We start from the raw sequence: 23,497 nt of genomic DNA on the forward strand, positions 1-23,497 counted from the left end.
AGGTCTCTGTGTTTGGGTGAGTACAGTGTTACTTCTATTATGTAGATATGGTGTCTGCACTATATCTGTTGTATTATTTATATAGATGTTTCTAAGTAAAGCATCCAGTTTAAAAGTGTGGTGTAATTCTGTGTTATATTATTTGAGTAAAAAGTATTACAAACTAAACTTCCACTGAGTACAAATTATTCAACAAACTTTTACTGGCAAAGGTAAAGTTACTTATTTTCTTCGTTAGCTTAACTTAGTTAAGAGAGTATTTAGTTAAAAGTTTACTTCAAATGTATGCACGCAAAATAAATATTAAGTACATTTTACTCTTTTTTTTTCAGTGTGTCTGGGCGTTAGTTGTAGAGAGATCATAATGCAAGGCAAGCACTGCATATATCTGACCTATTTTTAGTGCCATTCAGTATAGGATTTGACTGTTCATAGTAATGATATAAGTGTTATACACCATTTGATTGTGTTAAGGGGGGGTGAAACACTCAGTTTCAGTCAATCTCATGTTAATCTTGAGTACCTTCAGTGTGTCTGGACATTAGTTGTAGAGAATATTGAACACACACAGTGGGCAGCCATTTTTGCTGCGGCGCACGGGGAGCGATTGGGGGTTCGGTGTCTTGTTCAAGAGCACTTCAGTTGTGTATAACCCTGACTTAATTTCAGGATTAATAATAAGAATTGTATATAGTTTAACTAAATTATAATGTCTATATGATTGTTAACTGAAATATAATGTAGGAGGGAAAAAATAAATAAATGTGAAAGAGGAATAATTTGAATAAGATGTATAATAGAATTGACCAATGAGAGAAGACTGAGAAACTCTGCCCTGCTGAGTCAGTAGAAGCTGCTCTAACGAAGCAACTAAAGCAGAGCAATAAGCAAGAACAAGTATTATATACAAAGAAGGAAATATATATTTGTAAACTGTTGATTTTGTCTAAAAACGTTTGGATTTCATGAAGAGATTGTTATGTTGAAAGAATCCAGTTAATTTTTATGTTTGTGTGGATGTCAATCTTGAAGTATATCGTGTGGAAATACTAGATGTGGTCAGGTTTTTTTTTTTATTCACCGGAAAGTTCCACTGATGGCGATGACCCAATCCAACACTAGGAGATGAGGAGAAGAAAGTTACCAAGAGGACAACAGAGACTGAAATAAAGTTTGTTCACAAATTTGTTTTTTTAACAGTAAAACCTCTTTTCATCTAGTCGATGTTATATTGTGTCAAGTTTATCAAAATATAACTGATATAAAAACGTAGACCCCACTACATTGGTATTTATATATAAGCTTATGTTGAACTTTATTCGGTAACACTTTACAATACGGTGCACTAATATGCATTGATTCATGCTTAACTAATGCACAGATAATCATGTGTTAATGTATGACTCATGAAGAACTAAACCATTAATTAATGATTACTGCATCAGCAACTAATACAGATTCTAAATGATTAATAGATTAAGTAATATATGAATTGTTATTAATGAAATGTGTCAGTGTATTAATTCCTTAATAACTTATTTTATTAACTAAAAGTGTAAATGAATGTGTTAATTACCACAGTTGATCAAAGCAATGTACTTCAACATCCAGCCGCAGCCGATGTCCAACACACCTTACACCACAACTATAGACCTTATGTAGCCCTGCACCTTTTCAGCGCTGCGCTTGTTGTCTTTTGTCTTCCGGTTTGTATTTCCACAGCGATCTTAAGAATTTATGAATGAACTGCCCATTTTAAAATCTTCCTGGTCTACTGACTTTTGTTAAGACATCAGCATTAAACATTAAAATACTCGTGATAACTTTCGTTAACTCTACAAAAAGTAAATCCACTTCACCAGCTAATTACTCTTCCACAGCGATGCCACAGATACACAGAGCTGCCGCTAAAACTGAAGATCAAAGACAATATTCTGAAGATGCTGGTCACTTGTTTCTCTGGCGCATAATGTCTCAGAAGAACAATCGTTGGAATCACTTTTAGAACGATTTTGTTTGAAGATGCTGAATGATAAAAACATTTCGTGGTTTGTGCTTTGCTTTTATTTTAAACAGCCGATATGCTTTGAGCCACATCCTCGAATCATGATCTTCTTCTGTATATTTAACAGTAAGTATGTTTGACTGAACAGCCACAGATGAAAACTCATGTTGATGTCATGGGGTCTTTAAAACATATAGTGCACATTAGTATTTTAAATACCCAAAGAATATTACATTGATAGAGAAAAGACTCATATGAATCTTTTAAATTACAGAAATTAATTTCATTGTACTGATATAAGCACATTATCTGATGATTAAAATAATACAAAAAGGTTTTTGCCAGTTAAAAAAACATTCACCAGTTATGTAAGAACACAAACACATCCTTCACTCCTCAGATCTGCTGCAGATGAAGTTGAGTTTGTCGTGTTCAGGACGGCTGATCCAGCGCTGATCTCCTCCAGATTGAACTGCTCCAGATCTCACTCCAGACTCACAGTCCTCGTCTCCTGTGCCGTTCCCTGGAGCCCAGTTCTGATAGCACACGGTCTCCCCGCTCACCCAGAACCAGAGGCCCACAGTGCAGGAGTGACGTAAACCCAACCACACCGCCTCAGTAGACGCACGTTTAACCACATTCATCACCTCCTCCTGCATCTCGACTGAATGAACCGAGACCAGATCCGTATAATTCTGTCTGCAGTATCTCAGAGCTTCAGGCCACGTCAGAGTCTCGTTGATCAGAATCAGTTTATCTGGACACAAAACAAACCACAAGCAAAAACTAGAGAGAGACTGATCAAAAACAACATGCAGAACAAACACTGTGGAGGAATCTGTCATGTCAGACATGTAGCGTGAACTTTAAGATATCTGGAGGTGATGGATGGATTGTGTGTGTTTGTGAGGATCTGCTCACCTTCATGACACACAAAAGGATATTGGTTGTTGCAAGAGATGTCATGCCATTGACCCAGAGCGTTCGGTCTGATCACTGTACAGTTTTCATTTCCTCCACTATTATTAGGTTCACCAGGAGCCCAGTATCTGAAAGAGGAGTTACTCTGATCTGACCACTGCCATGAGTCTCTGAACAGACCGATCCAGACATCATTAGATGTCAACTTCTGAACCTGTTGATTCTCATTCTGGTTCCTCACACTGACCAGATCACTGTGATTCTGTCTGCAGTAACTCTGAGCGTCTGTCCAGGTCTTCATCTGATTGTCCAAGACGAGTCCTGTGTTTTCATAAAAAAAATCTATACAGAAATTGACTCAACATTGAAAGTGTGACATTTATCCACAGTCTGTTCTATATTCACTAACAATGTTACATGAATTACATACAATAATTTTGTTATTATATTTTACACAGTTACATTTACTCAAATTGTTATGCTGATAATATAATTTGTAAGGAAAACACTTTAATTAATATGGAAGTATTTCATTTCAAGTAAGTTTCTGAGGAAACTTAAACACACACACACACACACACACACACACACACACACACACACACACACACACACACACACACACACACACACACACAGAGAGAGAGAGAGGGTGAGGCCAGAAATGGAATGGACTTTATAAAACAGGATAGGAAAAGCATAGAATATGAAAACTGCAAATTGCCAAGAAAAATGTATGAATCCGCTACATTGTTCCTCAGTCACTCCTGAAATTGCTGTGATTGACAGTGATAACCGTAGCAATGGACGGGACAATACATTTGTCAAAATAAACCTGTGCATTTAGTGCTGTAGTGTAAATGCAGACTAATAGACCCACAGCAACACAGACCAGAACAGCAGCTTTAAAGATTTTTTTAAAACAAATTTTTCCACATGTGTCCTTTAGAGATGTTTAAAAATCAGTTTAATTTAAAAAATTTTGTTAAATCAAAAAAATATTTAATGCATTATTTACTTATTAGCATTAAGAATTTGTTATTAAATCTATTTTATAATAAATCCAAAAGCAAATCATTAAAATAACTACATTATGAAGTGGCAAGATCAAACAGAGTGGTTCAAGTATGACATCACTGTGTAGAGTTTAGCATTTTAGCACTTCTGTTTCCATCGTCCTGAAGTCAGTGGGTTTTTTGAATGGGATTTTGGTTAAATGGCTGAAATAAAGGGCCTTTCTCTATCTGTGTTCTTGTCTGTACTTGTGTTCGTATGTAACGTTATCTTTTGTGGCCCAAGTACTCTCTCAATGCAGTACAGCAATGGAACACAGTGCCGGCAACCATTAGAGAGTCTTTGTCATTCTTTTCATTCAAAAATAATGCAAAAAAATGGCTTGTAGAGAGCCACACTTGTGGCCACTAATGCGTTATGTGTGCATTTAAACATTATATATTATTTTACATGAATTGTATTTATTAACCACAATGTGTTGTATGTAATTTATTTATTTTTATTTTTATTTTTATTTTTTTGTGATTTTATACCTGTGATTATTTTTAAAGGTAGCCTTTTTTAAATCTGGCTGGGAGACTACCGATGAAAATGAGCACTTTTGAGCTAACTCGGGTACATTTACATTGGTTTCATAGCACACTCATCTCTGCCTTCAGGTTGTCCAGTAGCCCAGTAAAATATCAAGTACTCCCAGTTCTTTTTTAGTTACTGGAACTCTTGTATAACTGAACTGTACTAGCTAAGCTTTTGTCAGTACAACAAACTATTTCTATTTCACTTTATTTATTTATTTTTTAAGGCAATTGGTTTGCATGCTTCTAAATAAGTCTAACTAATTAGATTGTACAGTACAGAATATGGTGTATCTTTTATACATAAATGTTTATTGTGATTGTATGGATCTGCACTTACTGCTGTTAGATGAACTGCAGATGAAAGTCAGGCTGTTACTACATGGCCAATCATGCCATTTTCCATTTCTCATGAAACCACACTCATCTTTGCCATCAGGTTGTCCAAATCCCCAGTTCAGATAGAGCGCAGGTTCACCTGAAGACCACTGCCATTTCCTCTGCAGCCCAATCCAGACCCTCTCAACACCTCTATCATTCACACTCTTCTTCAGCTCGTTCATGTCGTTCATGTTGTCAACGGTGGCCAGATCTGTGTAATTCTCTCTGCAGAATCTCTGAGCTTCAGTCCAGGTCTTGTTCACGTTTATAAAGTGATACTGACGCTGAACACATTCAGATACGGAGCAGAGAGCTGTGAAAGAGAGCGTTTGATTTAATGCTTTTCATAACAGGGTCAAACCTGATGAAACTATAAACCATAAATAATACAACAAACACACTCACCAATGAGAAGAAGAATCAAATATAGAGTTTGCTCCATTTCTGAGGAAGAAACACATTAGAAAAACTCAGACATAAAACATTCCCAGATTCATTTTGGAGTAAAATATGACAATTTCAGTGAGTATCTGAACAGCAGCATGAATTCACTGCACATAATCATTCAGACAATATTAACATCTGAAAGTGTAATTGTGTTTGAAGAATGAACATGTTCTTACTTTAGAGGTCGTGTGTTTCTGTCCTGAGTCTGATGTTTCTGTCTGCAGATTTACACTACGCTATTATTATATCTGCTCTCATCCCTCATTCAGCTCATCACGTCATTTGTTTATTGTTCTAAAACTAATTTTCCTATTTTACTTCCTCCTTATTTGTGTTTGTCTTCCTCTGTTTCTCTATGTTTGCATATTGACGTCTGTGTCAGTATTAGTCTATATTCATATGAATCTTAATCAAACAATTATATGAACATTTACAATTTGCATTTGAACATTCACAACTAAACAGCTGCTTTAAAGATATTGCTGAACTGCATAACTCATGTTTCATTCCTATTCATCTTGACATAAATGGCAACCTCTAAGTGTCTGTACAGCAGAGCTGTATAGGCATATACATATACTGTATGTAACACGATTTACAAGTAATGATGGTGCTTTTAATTAAAGTTACAGTCCGCAGTTTTTCCTCTTTGTCGCCATCTCTGTTCGAAATCTGCAACTGCAGTTATTCATGGAATTATCAACTTTACATGCGTTGTCAAGTCAAGTCAAGTATATTTGTATAGCGCTTTTCACAATACAAATTGTATCAAAGCAGCTTCACATTATTACATTAAAATAATACAACAAGGTTTGTTTCTAGTGGAATTTATTGATTGATAAAATTAAATTAAATATCCCCAAAATATCCCCAACTGAGCAAGCTAATGGTGCTTTTCCACTGCATGGTACGGCTCGGTTTGGCTCTGTACGGTTCGACTCGGCGCGGAACGGTTCGGCTCGCTTCGCTTTTCCACTGCGTGGTACGACTCGACTCGGTACGGCACGGTTCGGCTCGCTTTAGCTCGTTTGCTTTTCCACTGCAGTTAGTACCGCTTCAAAGTGGGTGGGACTGATCGTTATAGTTGCCGTCTCTACTACCATGACATCATCATATTAAATGCGAATTTTTTATTCCGTGTTTCCCCTCCTCGGCAACCAACGAGAGGAACGTCTGCACCTTGTCCACTGACCGCACGATTCAGCCATTTCTTTTTATGAAATTTATACTCTTTTTTTTATTTATTTTTTTGAAGCAAATACTTTGAAAACAGGTGCTACAGCGTTTGCCGTTGTCTACTGGCTATTTAAATCTAGCGGGTTTAGGGTGTTGTAAATACTGGTAGAGATGATTCTGTCTGACCAATCAGTGATCTGCAGTGTTTTCACGTCACATTTTAGTATCGGTACGGTACGCTTGGAACCTCAACAGAGGTGGTACCATTTAAAGCGAGCCAAAGCGAGCCGAAGCGAGCCGTACCGTACCGAACCATGCAGTGGAAAAGCGCCAAAAGGCAACAGTGGCAAAGAACCGAAAAACTCCATCAAGTGACCTAATGGAGAAAAAACAAACCTTGGGAGAACCAAGGCTCAGTCGCGGGCCAGTTCTCCTCTGGCGTTGTGCCTCGGCACGGCACAGCGCGGATTAATCCAATTTTTGAAGAGAATGAGCAACTGTCATTCGCAATCACAGATTCTACTTTTTGGAAATATGAACAACATTAGAATTTTCACCGGAAAATGTCGTCTAAACAAGTAAGTAACATCCACTTTTGTTCTAACCAACTAAGGGGAAAAAAGCATTGCAGTAAATCGCACTGATTAAATCTAACGATCACTTATCATATCACGCCAAACCGTGCAAATTATTCTTTGTTCTCAAATTGTTAATGTCAGCATTGCATGACTACACTTAATGCCCTTCTGATATTTATCCTTGTTTTGCCAGTTTTTTCTCCCAAGTCCGAAGTCTTTCGTGTTTTACATCGGGTGAATCTCCAGTTGTTACTGGTTATTGTCGTTTTAACCTTTCTGAATCCGCCATCAAATTAATAAGTTTAATTATATCAAGTGCTGTGAGTAAAGGCTATAATTCTCCAACATCCTCACACTCATAGCCGACTAGCCGAGACTCTTCTTTATGTGTACAGATGTGACGTAATGACACAAAGACATGCTCGAATTTCCCATGGAAATCCACCATTACCACTGGAGTTAAACAGATTATTACAAGCTTACCGTTTTGAATCGAGCTACGTCAAGCAGAGAGTTTTGAACACTGGCTGGTTGTGTACTTGCTCAAAAAATTATTTTGGATAATTTTTAACCCTAAAAAGCTACGGACTGCAGCTTTAAGTGATAAAAAGCAGTCGCAAATGTTGTACAAATAACAAAATACTCATCTTTGCACCAGTAAAATGTGCTCACTTATTTCCTGTAGCGTGCACATACTCTCTAGTGGCCAAGACTGCAGGTGTGGGTATTTGGACAGACCCCATGTTTGAGTTTCTCTGTTTTGGGCCACTTTTATCTGTTGCTGTTTGAACTGAACAGAGAAGGGTTGAGTTCAGTAGTGAAGACTGGTGATACTGGTTACTGAGAGCCTTTAAAAACCCCTGTTTCAGGCTCCAGTCAAAGAGAAAAAACATCTGTGAGATGAAGGAGTGAGTTTGACTATTGAGGGAGTTTGGGGCTTGAGGCTTTGAGGAATTAAAATAGACATAATGAAGAGCAAAGGAAGACAATTGTTTTGTTTTGTTTTTTCCTGTGGACAAAAGGTATAAACTGTTTTGCTCATATTTATAGGCTTCTTCTTTTTCCTCTTCTGAGAGCCGAGATCGCTGGTGTGGAGATCACGGCAGACATTCACAACAAAGACGAGATAAAGACATTAAAGTGTTCATATCATGCTTTCATTCCCCTATAGTCCATCTCTAATGTTAGTAATCATCATAGTATCATCATCATCTTCTGCTGTTTCAGAATAAATTAGTCTTTATTTCCTTTATTCTTATTGTGTTTCGTGTCATACTCCTGTTGTTCTTAGTTTATACAACATGAACACATTTGCATCTAAACACATCCGTATCACTCATTTGTTTAGGGCCACATTTAGACGTTCAGGGTGGACAATCTTTACATCTCTGACGTGAAACAGAAGCAGAAACAGTGTGTGATTGTTTTAGACATATTCCAGTGTTTCATTCAGTCTTATTCATCTGTTAGTTTTATTAAGTTACACTTAACTCTAACATTAGTTTTTCTCTGGCTGTTGTAAAGCACATTTGTTATAGAAAAAAAGCAGTGACAAATGATTATGTAGTAGATGATTATTATGTATTGATGATAACATGTAGTGGCCTGAGGCCTAAACCATGAGGTGATTTAGTTTAGTTTGCACCAACCCTGGATTTCAGGCACTATGAAAGTGGCTCGGCTTTTAGCGGTGTTCATCTCATTCCTTCAGTGATTCTGCTTATTAATATCAGGTGTCACTTAATTATCTCATTAACTTCAACACTACTTCAGGGGGAGCTCTCTGTTCAGAAATATTGGTAAGCTATTATTCTGACAATCGCAATCCTGAATACCTTTCTCTTTTCCTTGGTAAAGGTTCGGTCACAACAAGTACGATAACGATGATGATTAAAGATATAGTTCAAAAAGTCATTCTCTGGCGCATAAAGTCTATAACAGCTCAGAAGAACAATCGTTGGAATCACTTTTAGAACGATTTTATTTCAAGCTGATGAATGATAAAAACATTGACAACCTACACAAAACCTTTCCATTTTCTTCTGTCATGTCAAACTAGCAAATAACAATTAAGCTTGATTAGGCTTCTTATACTACTGGTTATGAGGGACAAAACTGTATGAAATTGTATGTCAGATTTAAGAAGAAACATTATGAATGAAACTTACTGGACACTTGAACAGCTGCTATATCAACATCCTAACAAAGAGAATACGCTTAAATAATATACTTGTCAGTACATGTCAAGCTTTTCTTGCGATTTTTGCCGTCCGTCATGTGTACAGATACTTTTCATACACTAGAAGCAAGTTCAAATCCGGACATGTAAGTGGTTGTCGTGGAAACCTTAACATGCTGACTTATGTGGACGAACTTTTATTTGAGGAAATCTGTTTATAATTGACATTTCGCAAAGTCCCGCCCCACCGGTACCGGCCATGGCGCTCCCGCTGTCAATTTGTACACTCCCTGGGGAAATTGTAAATCATTTCTGGAAAAATTACTTGATTTCAGACAGAAGCAGACAGAAAGGTCTGCAGTTTGCTTTCGAGGGATATATTCAGGACGTGAACGTGACTCGAAATGAAAACAAAATAAATATTAAAGCTATAGCCTACAGGTCACAGGGAAAAAGTGAACCACCGCATCACCTGGCGATCGAGACTGAGGATAATAACATTAAAGAACAACACTGTTCCTGTAAAGCTGGGTATATAACTATCTATTCACTATTAAAATCATTAAAAAGCAAAAGCAGTATACATTTATAACGTCACATTCAGTAAGTCATTCTAGCGCTAACAACCGTAACATTAGAAGCTCCACAGGTTTCTGCGCCCATGTCGTTGGTCTTTAGCCTGGGTGCCAGCCCGAACCCCGCCCACAATATTTTTTGGTCGGGAAGTTCGGTCTGGACTCGATCCGTTGAGGAGTAATTATGCTCGACTCCCAAAAGGCCGAGCCAATCAAATTGCCAGGGCGGGCTTTAATCGATGATGGACAGATGATCTGCGGTTACGTAATCACCTACGTCACCAAAGAGCGCTTGATTTGAATTAGTTTACAACAAAGACGACTGCAGCTGGATAATTGAGATTTCACGAGTTCACACTTACAAATAAGTCAGATAGAATTAATGCGTATATAAGATTTCACGAGTTCACACAAATAAGTCAGATAGAATAAATGCGTATATGACGTGCTGTCCGAGGAGAGGGCTGTGGGCTCGGTAGCCATACTCCCCCCGTGTTCCTGGTTGTGAGAGAACAAGACAAGAGTGAGGATTCGGGGTGGTGGAGGGATGCTGAAAACCTGTCAAGGAGTGTTAGGTAAGTTGACAGAGTGAATATGCTTCCTCATGCTGATAGGGTAACGTTAGACATGGTATTGTTTGATGACAAGTTGATATTGGATTGATTATTTGTACGTGCTCCTCCCGAACTTTGTTTATGAAACATCATGTGTAGATTCCGCCATCGCGTCTGTTACAGAAGATATCCACAGCGCATTCATTTTAAAAGAGGAACAGAGAGCCGCGACATTTTGTTGGTTGAAAATATGAATGAAGAACATGCGTCATTTACTCCGTTGCTCTGATTGGTTGTAGGTCTATCCAATTGAGTGCAGAGTTTTTTTTTTTCCTGGTTCGGTTGAGACACGCCCCATAATCAAATCTCTATGGAGCAGTATCAGACTCACATTCTGACTAGAATATGAGTATGACGAAGTCAGGCTAGTTGGTCTTATCTATACCCTGGATCTATGTAAAGCCCAAAATATCAACAGTGTGTCAGCCCAGTCCTCCACAAGCCCGCCACAACAGTGGCATAAACCAAGAGGCAAAAAAATATCACCGCTGCCCGTAACAGCTGTTGTGGTGGTGAAGGCGAAGACGAAGACGGACCGAAAACAGAAACCCATCTTCTGTCACTACAGCAAAGACAGGTGAGTAGTTTTTTATGCTTTATAAATACGGATAGAAATACCAAATTTGATAAACTAATAACTTACTGCAGCGTTAGAGTACCAGTAATCTGGACTTTTATGATACAAGTAGACATGGATTTTGTATATTGCAGAGCCTTGTCTGAGGTAACAGATGATGATTTGGAGTTACTGAGAGGATGGACAGGGACACCTATGAGCAGTAGGTCAGGAAATGTACCCTCTTGGAAGTGGTTTGAGCTACCAGGTAAAGCAGTGACAGATTAAAACTTGATACAGATTAAGATTAATTTATTATCATTTGCAGGCAGCCACAGTTCATTACAAAATAAAAATATTCACAATGTAACAAAAATTCAAACTAAGAATGAACAATACTTCTACAGCATTTATTAATCTTAATGTTAATTTAAACATTTACTTATACATTATTAAAAATCAAGATTAGTATCATTGAATGCACTGTGAACTAACATGAAAAACAATTAGCTTGCATTTTTATTAACTAACATTAACAAAGATTAACTTATACAATAACAAATGTATTGCTAATTGTTAGTTCATGTTAGTTAATGCATTATACATAATACGTTTTATTCATTCTAGTAACTTGTGTAACAGGCAGACAGAAATCATGGCCACATGAGTTAACTGCAGCACTTTGCTGTCCCTATGTGGTTTCTTTAGCAGCCTATGCCCGAATAATGTGCTGCTGGAAATTAGACAACATACACACCACAAACCATATCTGGTTTATATTTCCTAACATGGAATTAGGGATCCTACCAGATACAATCTTATTTTTTTTACTTTGGCTATTGCTCTTTCTACATGCACTCGGTGTTTGGCTATTTTCTTTGTCATCTCAACATCTGGGACTGGCATTTGAAGATTTGACTTTGCAAATGGTGGAATGTTTAGATTAAGGTCAAGCTCCTTCACATCTTTCTCAATGAGAAACCCTTTATCCACCATCGCCTTTCTTAAGGTAGCCACACTGAAGAAGACCTTTCAGTAAATCTTTGATTTTGCACTGTCTGAATAGCTCTTGGTCAGAAATGGATCCCGTGTAAAGTGTAGATGCAAACATAATGGAGCCACGAGGATCACAGACTATCAGAGACTTAAGTGTGTTAGTAGACTTGTAGTTAGAATAAGTCTGACTTTGCACTAACAGTGAGCTGGGTTTCTCTATCTTTATCTCTGTGCAATCAAGAATTGCAAAAGTTGTTGGAAACTCTGATTTGTAGTTGCCTGGCATGTTTTCTGTGATTATGTCCCTGTGTGGCCAAACAGACACATTACCTAGCCTACCATACATGAAGTCTAAACTAAATAAAGTACAAACACTTTGCATATCGATTTGAAATTTGAAAGCTAGCTCTTTGAGGTCGAAGTTTTGTCTTAGTCTCATAAGTACAAGTAGAAATTGTTGACGTAAAGGCATATGCCGGATGTGCCTGTTCAATTTCTCATATGTTAAGGGGATGTGTGTTTGTGGTACTGTGTCGTTATCTGGTAGTCTGAAAAATGTACACAGTTTGTTAAACTCATCGTAAGTGAACCCAGTGCAGTATCGGAAGTAGTTAGGGACACTGCTGTTATTGATCACCTCGGCTGTTAGTGGGTAAGGAGCCTGACAAGTTTGTATTTTCGCCCTTAGCAAGTCATTTTCTTTTTCTTTTTGAGCAAGAAGAGTCTTCAGTCGTTCCAGTTCCTCCTGTTTTTCTTTCATCTGGGGTTGGTCATCTGTGCACTCTGTAAACATAAGAATGAAATGATTAGAACTAGTGTTTTATTAACACAGGACATAAACAAAGTGTAAATAACTAAAGAACATTGCAATATCCTTTTTTCTTCTTTCTTGTGTGTGTAGCTCCCATTATTGGACAACACTTTGCCAAGATCCTCCCTATCAAACCCTACTGATGATTTTCCAGTATTCCCTTTGCCACCAAAGCCAAGCACTTTCTGCACGGTCCTAACAAAAGATCAGATGAAATGCTATAATACCATGATGGTCTCAAGATCTGAATCTGAGGCACTGGAGAAACAAACCAGACAACAGAGCATCAACAACATCTGGCATTGTGTCCGCTCTCACCGTCTTACTTCATCCTCTTTCAGGAGAGTATACTCCAGGAAAGCAGACTACGAGCAGCTTGCCACCAGCATGCTGAGGAAGAAGACACTGCAAACCTCAGCAATGAAGAGAGGTCTGGAGCTTGAGCCAGTTGCTGCAGCCCAATACACAGGGGTCACAGGAAATCAAGTGTACATGTGTGGCTTTTAGAAATAAAGTGCCCAGACCAGTACAGCTACCCAGGTTGTAAATACCTCCAAAAGCACAGTGGTGACACATACCGTCTCAAACGTATTCATGAGTACTATTACCAGGTTATAGGACAGATGGGAATAACTGGGATGCCATGGTGTGATTTTTTTGTGAAATGTGACATTGACTACCATCTGGAATACATTCAGTTTGATGCAGAAATGTGGGGGAAAATTAAATCTAAACTAGACTGGTTCTTTTTTGAGCATTTCCTACCAGCCCTGTGCAGTTAGACATCACTAACAAAAAACAAAACACAAAACACATTCCCATTTCAGTGACCAGAGTGCTCTCCCCTGTAGCCACTCCTCCATTAATGATTCTGTAGCTTGTAGACCACACCCGACACTGTTAATATGATATATACACATTTGATATTTCCAAAAATAATATGCTTAGCAGGCTATATAACATCTGATGTGATTGTAATTTGTTGGCCGGCCGTCAACGAAGTGCTGGAGTTTAATGACAGAGGAATGGATTTATTCATTCTAAATTACGTCTTAAGTATCTTAAAAGGAAATTCATTCAGTACACAGACAAAGGGCAGACATGTCAGGCAAAACTTGTGATGTGGAGTGCCCGTGTGAGCCACTGGAGGGCACTCTCTCCCTGTATTATGTTTCACCTTGGACTCATTATGTTTAATTATGTTTCAGTTGTGTTTGATTACTGGTGATTAAGTTCCTTATTTAAACCTGTATGTTTCCTTTGTTCAGTGCTGAGTATTGTACGTGTCACACTGCTTGATCTAGCTTTGTTTCTAGTTTCTAAGTTTTCTAGTATTTAGTCTCCGTGTTTCTGACCTCTTGCCTGCCTGCTTTGATTACCCGACTGCTTGTTCCCTGTTTGTACTGCTGCTGATTTGGACTGCTTATCTGGACTCTGACTACTGCCTGTTTCCCCGTTTGTGCTCTTTGGATTGTCCTTCAATAAAAGCCTGCATTTGGATCACCTGTCTGTTTCCCGGTGCAGTTCGTGACAAAACTTCTTTAGGCTCGCTAATGTTTAGCTAACTGTTAGCTACCGTAAGTTAGGTTAAGCTTTTAACAATACATTTCTCCGGTGACGACAAATTGTAAAAACATGTTCAAAATAAAACAAAGACTGTGCAGTAAAAGGTTGCAGTGAGTATAATTGAGTTAAAGTTACCTTTGAACACACATAGATGTGTTTGGCTGTGGAACGATTTCTCATCTTGTCCAAACTCAGTTGCTGGTGAGGCCGTCCACACAAACGTATCCATTTCATGCACTTCTCCAGGTTACTTACAGGTTTAGGGAACGGGTGAAATTGTACATTGCCCAGCCTTTCTGGGTACCTACTGTCTGCGTTGCAAGTCCCATACGAGCACCGTTTCACCATTTTCAAAGTTATTACCCGATGCTAGTCTACTACGCCGGACTTGTTTGTTTGTCGGGCAAAATGGCGGTTAGTCACGGGGGCACAAAATATCAGCGCTATGATTGGTCAGATCACCTGTCAATCAAGCTCCCTGCGAAGGGTCAATTGACTATAATGCTTGAACTTATTGGTCCTATTTACTCTGATTTTAATAAATATGTCTATAATGGCTAACGTTGCTTAAATATATAATTTAATATATAATTTAATTCATAATATTTCCCTGGTTCTGTTCACGCCCATAAGGGGAGGAGCAAGCATGGGAAAAAAAGCCACTGGTGGAAAGGGGCGGAGCAACCGTGGGAAAAAAAATCCCCTGCTGGAAAGGGGGCGGGGCAAGCGTGGGAAATATTCCCACATCAAAAAGGGGGCGTGGCTTAAGGGCCATAAATCACTCAAAGTGACATATGTTACACTTTAACCTCTCTCTGGCGGCGTTTCCAGCCAACTCCAGGATCTCAGCGGTCAGATGCTCGAGCACAGCGGCCAAATACACCGGAGCTCCGGCACCGACGCGCTGGGCATAGTTGCCTTTGCGGAGAAGCCTGTGATCATTTTGATAATGATGATGATGATAAAAATGTGTGATTACAAGTTAAACACTTTGGTCTTTAAGCATAGTATAAATATGTTAATATATATTATGTATAAATACTTCAGACTCGATAAAAAACATAACATTCCCTAATGGGCCTGTTAATGTGCTTTCAGTTGTAACATAAAGGAAAGCCAATGTCATTTTTCACCAATGAAATAACACTCTTTACTATTAACTAGTGGGTGGCTCTTAAAAGAGCTTTTTTTATTTAAAACAAGTAAAAAGACTGAGTTTATTTCTTTTTGGCTGTTGTCTTTTTAGGTTTGGCTGCTTTAGTTTTAGGAGCCGCTTTCTTGGCGGGTTTTTGTCTTGGTCTCGCTCTGTTTCTTGTAGAGGTTGAAGGAGCCGGAGGCGCCGGTCCCTTTAGTCTGGACTAGGATGCCTTTATCTGTCTGTGTAACTTTAAGAGAAAGATAGATGCAAAAGGTTTATAACTCAGTTCAGAATGACACTTTTTTTTTTTCTTTTCACTGTTTCCATCAAGGAAGTACGCTGTTAACTCTTGTAGCTGGTGTGTATTAGTTTTCTATGCTGATTACACTGAATTCGGGTAGGATTGAGTTTTATACCAAATCTTGCATATTTATCTTAATATGTAGGCTAATCATAATCTGGTGAACACTTATTATAGTTTTTTATGCATTTATTGAGATTTAATAACCATAAAAGTGATATCAACCAATGTTGGCAGCCTGTCACGGTTCATGAATCACTGATCGCGCCGTCTTGTGTGTGTGTGTGTGTGTGTGTGTTAATTGTCTCGTTATGCTGATTGTTTTATGTGGGCGTTACCGCTGATTATCAGTGATCAGTGGCAGCTGTATGTCATCTCACCAGCCTATTTAATGCCCTGTCTTTCGTCTCATGTTTGTCAGATGGTTGTTGGTTGTTCCCCTGTGCTGTGTGGTCTTCATCTGGTGTGCCCTATTCCCGTTGGATTTCGTGTTGAGTTTCTGTCTGCCTGCCGTCTTCGGAGGATCCTGTCTCTTCTCATCACATCACAGATTGTCGGGTTGCACATCTGCCTCCTGCGCTACCACTGTGCTTAGGCCTGGCTCTTCACTCATCCCACCTTCTACGTGTTCTTTCAATAAACCTGGGTTATCGCATTTGCATCTTTTGTCATCATTTACACGTCACACAGCCATTTAAATAAATGTCATCATTGTTCCCAGTCTTAGTTCAGTTTCTCTCAGGTGGTTTAGCAGTAACTTTATAGTGGAAGTCACAGTATGTTGTGGGTTGTTTCCAAAAGCAGCCGTTCTTATATAATGGGTCTAACTTTTCGGAGGCCTTGGGTGGGAGAAAACTAAAATTAGATTTACAGCAAAACACATCACTTACATTTTCACATGTTGCAGAGGCTTCTTTCAGCTCACTGAAGATGTTCTCACTTTAGCAGCTGCTTGGGTGACGATTGTTGTCCCCAATGTGGCCTTAACACATCCCACACAACCGTCACAAATTTCAAATGGACGACGCACACAAGACTCTGGTTGTCTGTTCTTTCTTTTATTCTCCGCAGCAATGATATTCGTGTCTGAGAAATACATCAAAATGTATTATTAGACAGGGTGATAACACTGCAGACATAAACCACTGAAATAAGAAAAACATAAAATGAGGGTGACTGTGTGTATTCCATTAAGCTATCTGATGTTGCATCAGTAGTAGCACGTTAATTTCACTGCATGAGTCACAAGGCACAACGATAAGTACTCAACAAGGTCTCCATCGGACATATAATGAAATCATCTCTTTAAATGATTTTAAACATAGAATAAAAGAATTGGTCATTGCTAAATGCAGATGTTTTGATAATTCCACTTCCACTTAAATTCATTATTAATATGATTTTATTAATGTCGTTTCTGTGAACAGTATTATATAGGGTATTAGGTAATACCTAAATGTTTATGCTGCTGTATTCTTCGTTGTATTTATTGATGATGTTGGTTTTGTCTGTGGTTTGTTATCTGTTTAATCCTGCTATCTGACCCTGTCTTGACTAGGTCTCACTTGTAAAAGAGGTTTTAACCTCAATGTGACTTTCCTAGTTAAATAAAGGTTTAAAAAAAAAAAAAAAAAAAAAAAAAAAAAAAAAAAATATATATATATATATATATATATATATATATAAACCCATCCAACTCACCGCACATTTGTTGATATAATCACTACAAATGTTTACATCTGAAAAACAATATACAAATAATGAATGTCTCCAATGCATTAACCACTAGGGGGCACCAAAATACCTTTTGATTTAAATTTACCTTCTAATTTCATGGAATTCAACATCCATTAATATCATTATAATTAATGTTATTTTTAACTCTGTTACACTTGTAGTGCGAAAATGACTGTTTAAAGGGATGGTTCGGAGTAAAATCAACCTAGGGTCCTTTGCACCATGACCTCGAGCCAAACAGAGGTCATGCAACTCATTTCTTCAGGCCTAATAATAGAGTTGAGCTCATAGTCGTGGTTTGACTTCTGCTCTGTTTCTGCTCTGTGGTTTTAACCAGAGTAGAGGAAACATTTATGCATGATCTGCATCTTTAGTTTCATAAACCTCAGAATATCATCACAAGATCAAAGATTCACAGAATGTCTGTGTAATTCTCATTGACTTCCCTCTTTTAGAAATCCAAAATCATGTTAATTTCTTCTCTAAAAAGATGGCAGTGAGAAAGGGTTGTTTAGAAGTGATGAAAGATCTTGCCTCTAAACTACCCTTCCCACTATTATCATTTTTGAGAATAAATGAACATGTTTTTTTTTTTTTTTTTTTTTTGTGAGGGAAAAAAAGTTCACCCCCTTTTTGGGGAGCTTGGGGGTCCCTGATAATATATTCATCATAAAATGTGTCCAACCAATCACAAACATCAAACAATCAAATAAACAAACTACTACTAATTGCATCTAATACATCATGTAAATGTATCTCACATTTCATATAAATATATAAACCAAATACACTATAGACATGCATACTGACTGACCCCTTACTGACCCCTGACCTCCCAACAGTCTCTTGCCTGATTCAGGGACCCTCTCTTCCTGACTCTCCTCAAGCTCACTGTCAGAGGGAATGACCCGATCATGTTCCTTCCGCCCATAAAATGTTCTTGTGTCCAATTCCTGTAAGTCTCAGTAGATAGTAAATACATTGACTATTGGTGCGTTCAATTGAGTGGGAACACCTTGTTGGAAAATATATACAATAGATAATGGTACACCACAAGGTAGTGTACGCTCTATGACATTGTTCAACATAATGATCAACTTTTTCAGCAAATAAAGGAAGATATGAGACCACTGTATGCAGATTACAGGCAATATGGGTTGTAACATCAAACATGTAACCAAAGTCAGACAGACAGTTGAAATTGGGTTAATAAATGGAGTTTCAGACTATCAGTGGCAAAAACTCAACTGGTTTGTTTTACAAATAAGAAGATAATAAATGAAGCTTTATGGACAAATAAAGGTTCCAATTATTAGACATGTAGAAGTCTGGCTAATAAAATAAAGTGATGTCGCGTCATTAATAACTAACATGATCTATCAATGTAAAAAAGGGTTTTGATTTTGACTCTCGGACCCACTGACGGTTTCTGTGATTCACACCATGACTAAGACACATTAAGAGAAAAGCATTTAGATAATTTTATGAATGCACTTTAGAAATTCAGAATCGAATCATTAATTGAATTGTATCTCATTGTAAATCGCCTCGAATCTAATCATTCTGAACTTGCAAAAATTGCTCCTGAATCGAAAAAATATGAATCATGAATCAAATCCATTCGCTGTCGACGCAAAGATTCACACCACTAATTTATTCCAGGAAACTGAAATATGCATGTTTTGTAAGTGACATCATATCCTAAATATCAACCAAACACACCAACAATCACATATACATTTTACATATTTATTACTATTTATTTGACAGTTTATTGTGACATCAATTCACGTCTGCCTTTCTAAGAATAAACCAAATTTAATTCTCCTGAGACACAAATAATGATTATTCTTAAGAGCTGCTGCTCACAGAATCATATTCAACAGTTTCTGATACAGATAAGATTAGTGAAAAACATAGACACATAAATATACCAGATATGCAAAGAGATTCTTAACACACACATATATTGTGTTAGTATTTTAGACATCTAAATAATATTCAATGATGTCAGAAAACTTTAATAAGATCAGATTATGTTATGATAATTAACACAGAGAAATAGTACAGAAATAGATTCACTCAGAAATTACTAAAAGAAAAAAAATAAACCTGAAAGTAAATAAGAAAAGTAAAGAATGAAAAGAGTGAATGTAAGTAAACACACAAACACTGACGTCTTCTCACTCCTAAGATCTGCTGCAGATGAAGTTGAGTTTGTGAGTCTCAGGAAGGCTGATCCAGCGCTGATCTCCTCCAGACTGAACTGCTCCTTTTCTCTTCGTAAGGCTGCAGTTTTCCGGTGTCGTTCCGTTCCCTGGAGCCCAGTTCTGATAGCACACGATCTCTCCGCTCAACCAGAGCCACATGTTCATTTGGCAGTAGTTGTGTAAACCCAACCACACCGCCTCAGTAGATGCACGTTTAACCACATTCATCACCTCCTCCTGCATCTCGACTGAATGAACCGAGACCAGATCCGTATAATTCTGTCTGCAGTATCTCAGAGCTTCAGGCCACGTCAGAGTCTCGTTGATCAGAATCAGTTTATCTGGACACAAAACAAACCACAAGCAAAAACTAGAGAGAGACTGATCAAAAACAACATGCAGAACAAACACTGTGGAGGAATCTGTCATGTCAGACATGTAGCGTGAACTTTAAGGGCGCTCACACTTGGTTCGATTGCCTGTTCCGAACCCGAGTTCGATTACTCCCCCCTGCCCCCGCCCCCGCAACCGCAACCGCCCCCGCACCTGCCCCTGCCCCTGCCCCCGCCCCCGCCCCCGCCCCCGCCCCTGCCCCCGCCGCCCCCGCCCCTACCCCTGCCCCCGCCCCTGCCCCCGCCCCTGCCCCCGATGGACTGTGTTCACATTATATTATTTCTATCCGAACCGCGGTACGCTTACGTCATCAGGCTGCAGCTGGCGTAATGGTGTTGCTTGGTAACCGCGAATGAAAAGGCGCCCAAATGGATAGACTTGCTCGGTTGACATTTGTTCTTCTTTTTTTTACCCTTTGGTTTTGTTTTCAACATAGACACACAGAAACACACTAGCGTCTGTCTGCCGCAAAAAATCTGAAAACGTTTCAAAGACAGCGGGCTGTCCGCCGAAGTTCGATTGCGTTCATATCAGCAGCGAACCGTACCCGAGTTCACATGAACCGTACCCCAGACCACCTTTTTAATCGGACTCGAGTACGGAAGACAGCGTTCACATCATCCAAACGAACCGAACTCTGACGTCATTCGAACCTGGGTGCGCACCAAAAGTGCTAGTGTGAAAGCGCCCTAAGACACCTGGAGGTGATGGATGGATTGTGTGTGTTTGTGAGGATCTGCTCACCTTCATGACACACAAAAGGATATTGGTTAATGCAAGAGATGTCATTCCATTGACCCTGAGCATTTGTATTGAGTATTGTACAGTTTTCATTTCCTCCACTATTATTAGGTTGAGTAGGATCCCAGTATCTGAATGAGGAGTCACTCTGATCTGACCACTGCCATGAGTCTCTGAACAGACCGATCCAGATCCATAATACATTATGATTACTTCTCCTGACCCATGATTCAGGTAAATGACTATCATTGATGAACTTCTGAACCTGTTGATTCTCATTCTGGTTCCTCACACTGACCAGATCAGTGTGATTCTGTCTGCAGTAACTCTGAGCGTCTGTCCAGTTCTTCCTCTGATTGACAAAGACGAGTCCTGTGTTCGCTTTAAGAAAAAACAACAACAAAAAAATTAGTTTGTTCCTTTTTTTTCTTTCTTTCTTTCTTTCTTTTTTTCTTTTTTCTTTCTTTTTCATAAAAAAAAAAAATTCTATACAGAAATTGACACAACATTGAAAGTGTGACATTTATCCACAGTCTGTTCTATATTCACTAACAAATTACATGAATTACATACAATAATTATGTTATAATATTTTACACAGTTAGGCTACATTTACTCAAATTGTTATGCTGATAATATAATTTGTAAGGAAAACACTCGCCCTGAGTCACGGGCATCTTCAGTTGCGATGAGGTTCATTCATGTATTAGGCTGTTTTGGAAATTCAACTATTTGGGTGTACAAAAGTGTTAGTAACACAATTTCAATTTCTCGATTACAATATAATCACATTTAAATAATTTTGTTTCACACATTCAACTCATGCACACAGAACGCCGACGATTTCGCTCTACAGAAGGCGTGTCTCTAGCGCCGTTACTTGAATAAGCCACACCCACTCATTAACATAGAATTTGCATGCAGGTTGTTGTTGAAAATTAAAGCGAAAATGAAAACTGTGAAATAAAAGAGGAATTAAAATGACAACTAAAATTTACATTTGAATTTGAATTGTGTCACTATTATTGCGTGAGCGTTAATAAAGAGCTTTGTAAAAACTGTGTTTGTAGTTTCTTTTTCACGTTTGGCTTTTCATTTTAATATTGGCAGTCTTGCCTCGAGACTGTAGTGAAAATGAAATGTAAAATCACCAATTGCATTTTATTTTTCAATTTGACAGGGATGATGCACTGTCACCGTGAAAATGAAATCATTTAATTTTAATTCTCAATTTTGTCACATATTTTGCGTACAGTTTTCTGTAATGAAATTGTTAATCTGGTTTTAATTTTCATTTTAATCATTTAATTTATTTATTTAAATTTGACAGAAAATGCCTTCCATACGTCACACATCATCAGCGCGTTCTGTACGGCTTTGCAGAGACACACAAAACAACGAGCTCCTGCTGCTTAACTTCACACTATGAGTAACCGCAATTATGAGATGACAAACTGTGACATTCTACCAGGAGCTGTTCACGTCCTCAGACTCGGATTCGTGTGTTTCTATGTCAACACTATCAACGCCGAAATGAATCTACAGCAGTCAGGACTAGAGCTCCGTATGCTGTTTACAATTATTATTGTAATGTTATGTGCTTTGAGTCATGAGGTAATTTGACACTGTCTCTCTTGATGCTTAGCCGACTCTGCTGTGTGTGTTCTTGTGTTTTAGAGGAGCCGTGGCTTTGGAGACTCTGAAGGGAGAGTGGGATCTCATGCTTTCAAAGCTAGCTTCATATTACTGGCCTCTCGGAAATTGATGATACCTTTCATTTATAAATTAATGCTGTGTGTGTTAGTAGAAAATGTTCTGGAGCCGTTATATTTGGTATATGGTGCATCTATAAATGAACAGTTGTTGTAATTTTAAGTAGCTGCACTCACTGTTGTTGCAGATGAAATGAAGAGTTTCCCTACATGGCAAATCCTCCCATTGTCCATTTGACATCATTCCACAATAACTGGTTTCAGGTTGTCCAGGTCCCCAGTTCAGATAGAGCGCAGGTTCACCTGAAGACCACTGCCATTTATCAACACTCGTCCTCTTCAGCCCAATCCAGATATCCTGAACACCTCCACCATTCACACTCTTCTTCAGCTCGTTCATGCCGTTCATGTTGTCAACGGTGGCCAGATCTGTGTATTTCTCTCTGCAGAATCTCTGAGCTTCAGTCCAGTTCTTCCTCACATTTATAAAGTGATACTGACGCTGAACACATTCAGATACGGAGCAGAGAGCTGTGAAAGAGAGCGTTTGATTTAATGCTTTTCATAACAGGGTCAAACCTGATGAAACTATAAACCATAAATAATACAACAAACACACTCACCAATGAGAAGAAGAATCAAATATAGAGTTTGCTCCATTTCTGAGGAAGAGACAGAGAAAAATCCCAAATATGAGGAAATCATGATCATGTTATTAAAAAATAAATAAAATAATTAATTAATAAAAAATAGTAGTTTTAGCAATTATTCAGACAATATTAACATCTGAAAGTGTAATTGTGTGTGAAGAATGAACATGTTCTTACTTTAGAGGTCGTGTGTTTCTGTCCTGAGTCTGATGTTTCTGTCT

General features: G+C 38.3%; 1 protein-coding gene across 1 annotated transcript; it reads right to left on the reverse strand.

The window, feature by feature from the left end:
• Positions 1 to 2,047: 2,047 nt before the first annotated feature.
• LOC307156251 (macrophage mannose receptor 1-like) lies at positions 2,048 to 23,497 on the reverse strand. The gene is made up of 9 exons (XM_079867545.1): positions 23,454 to 23,497; positions 23,250 to 23,288; positions 22,804 to 23,157; positions 20,918 to 21,295; positions 19,771 to 20,121; positions 5,302 to 5,340; positions 4,856 to 5,209; positions 2,927 to 3,247; positions 2,048 to 2,762 (listed from the first exon to the last, which is right to left on the reverse strand). The coding sequence occupies exons 2-9, from the start codon at positions 23,284 to 23,286 to the stop codon at positions 2,395 to 2,397; spliced, it is 2,202 nt and encodes a 733-aa protein (XP_079723671.1). The 5' UTR covers positions 23,287 to 23,288; positions 23,454 to 23,497; the 3' UTR covers positions 2,048 to 2,394.

The sequence above is a fragment of the Squalius cephalus genome, assembly GCF_949319135.1.
Source record: "Squalius cephalus genome assembly, chromosome: 3".
Lineage (NCBI taxonomy): Eukaryota > Metazoa > Chordata > Actinopteri > Cypriniformes > Leuciscidae > Squalius > Squalius cephalus.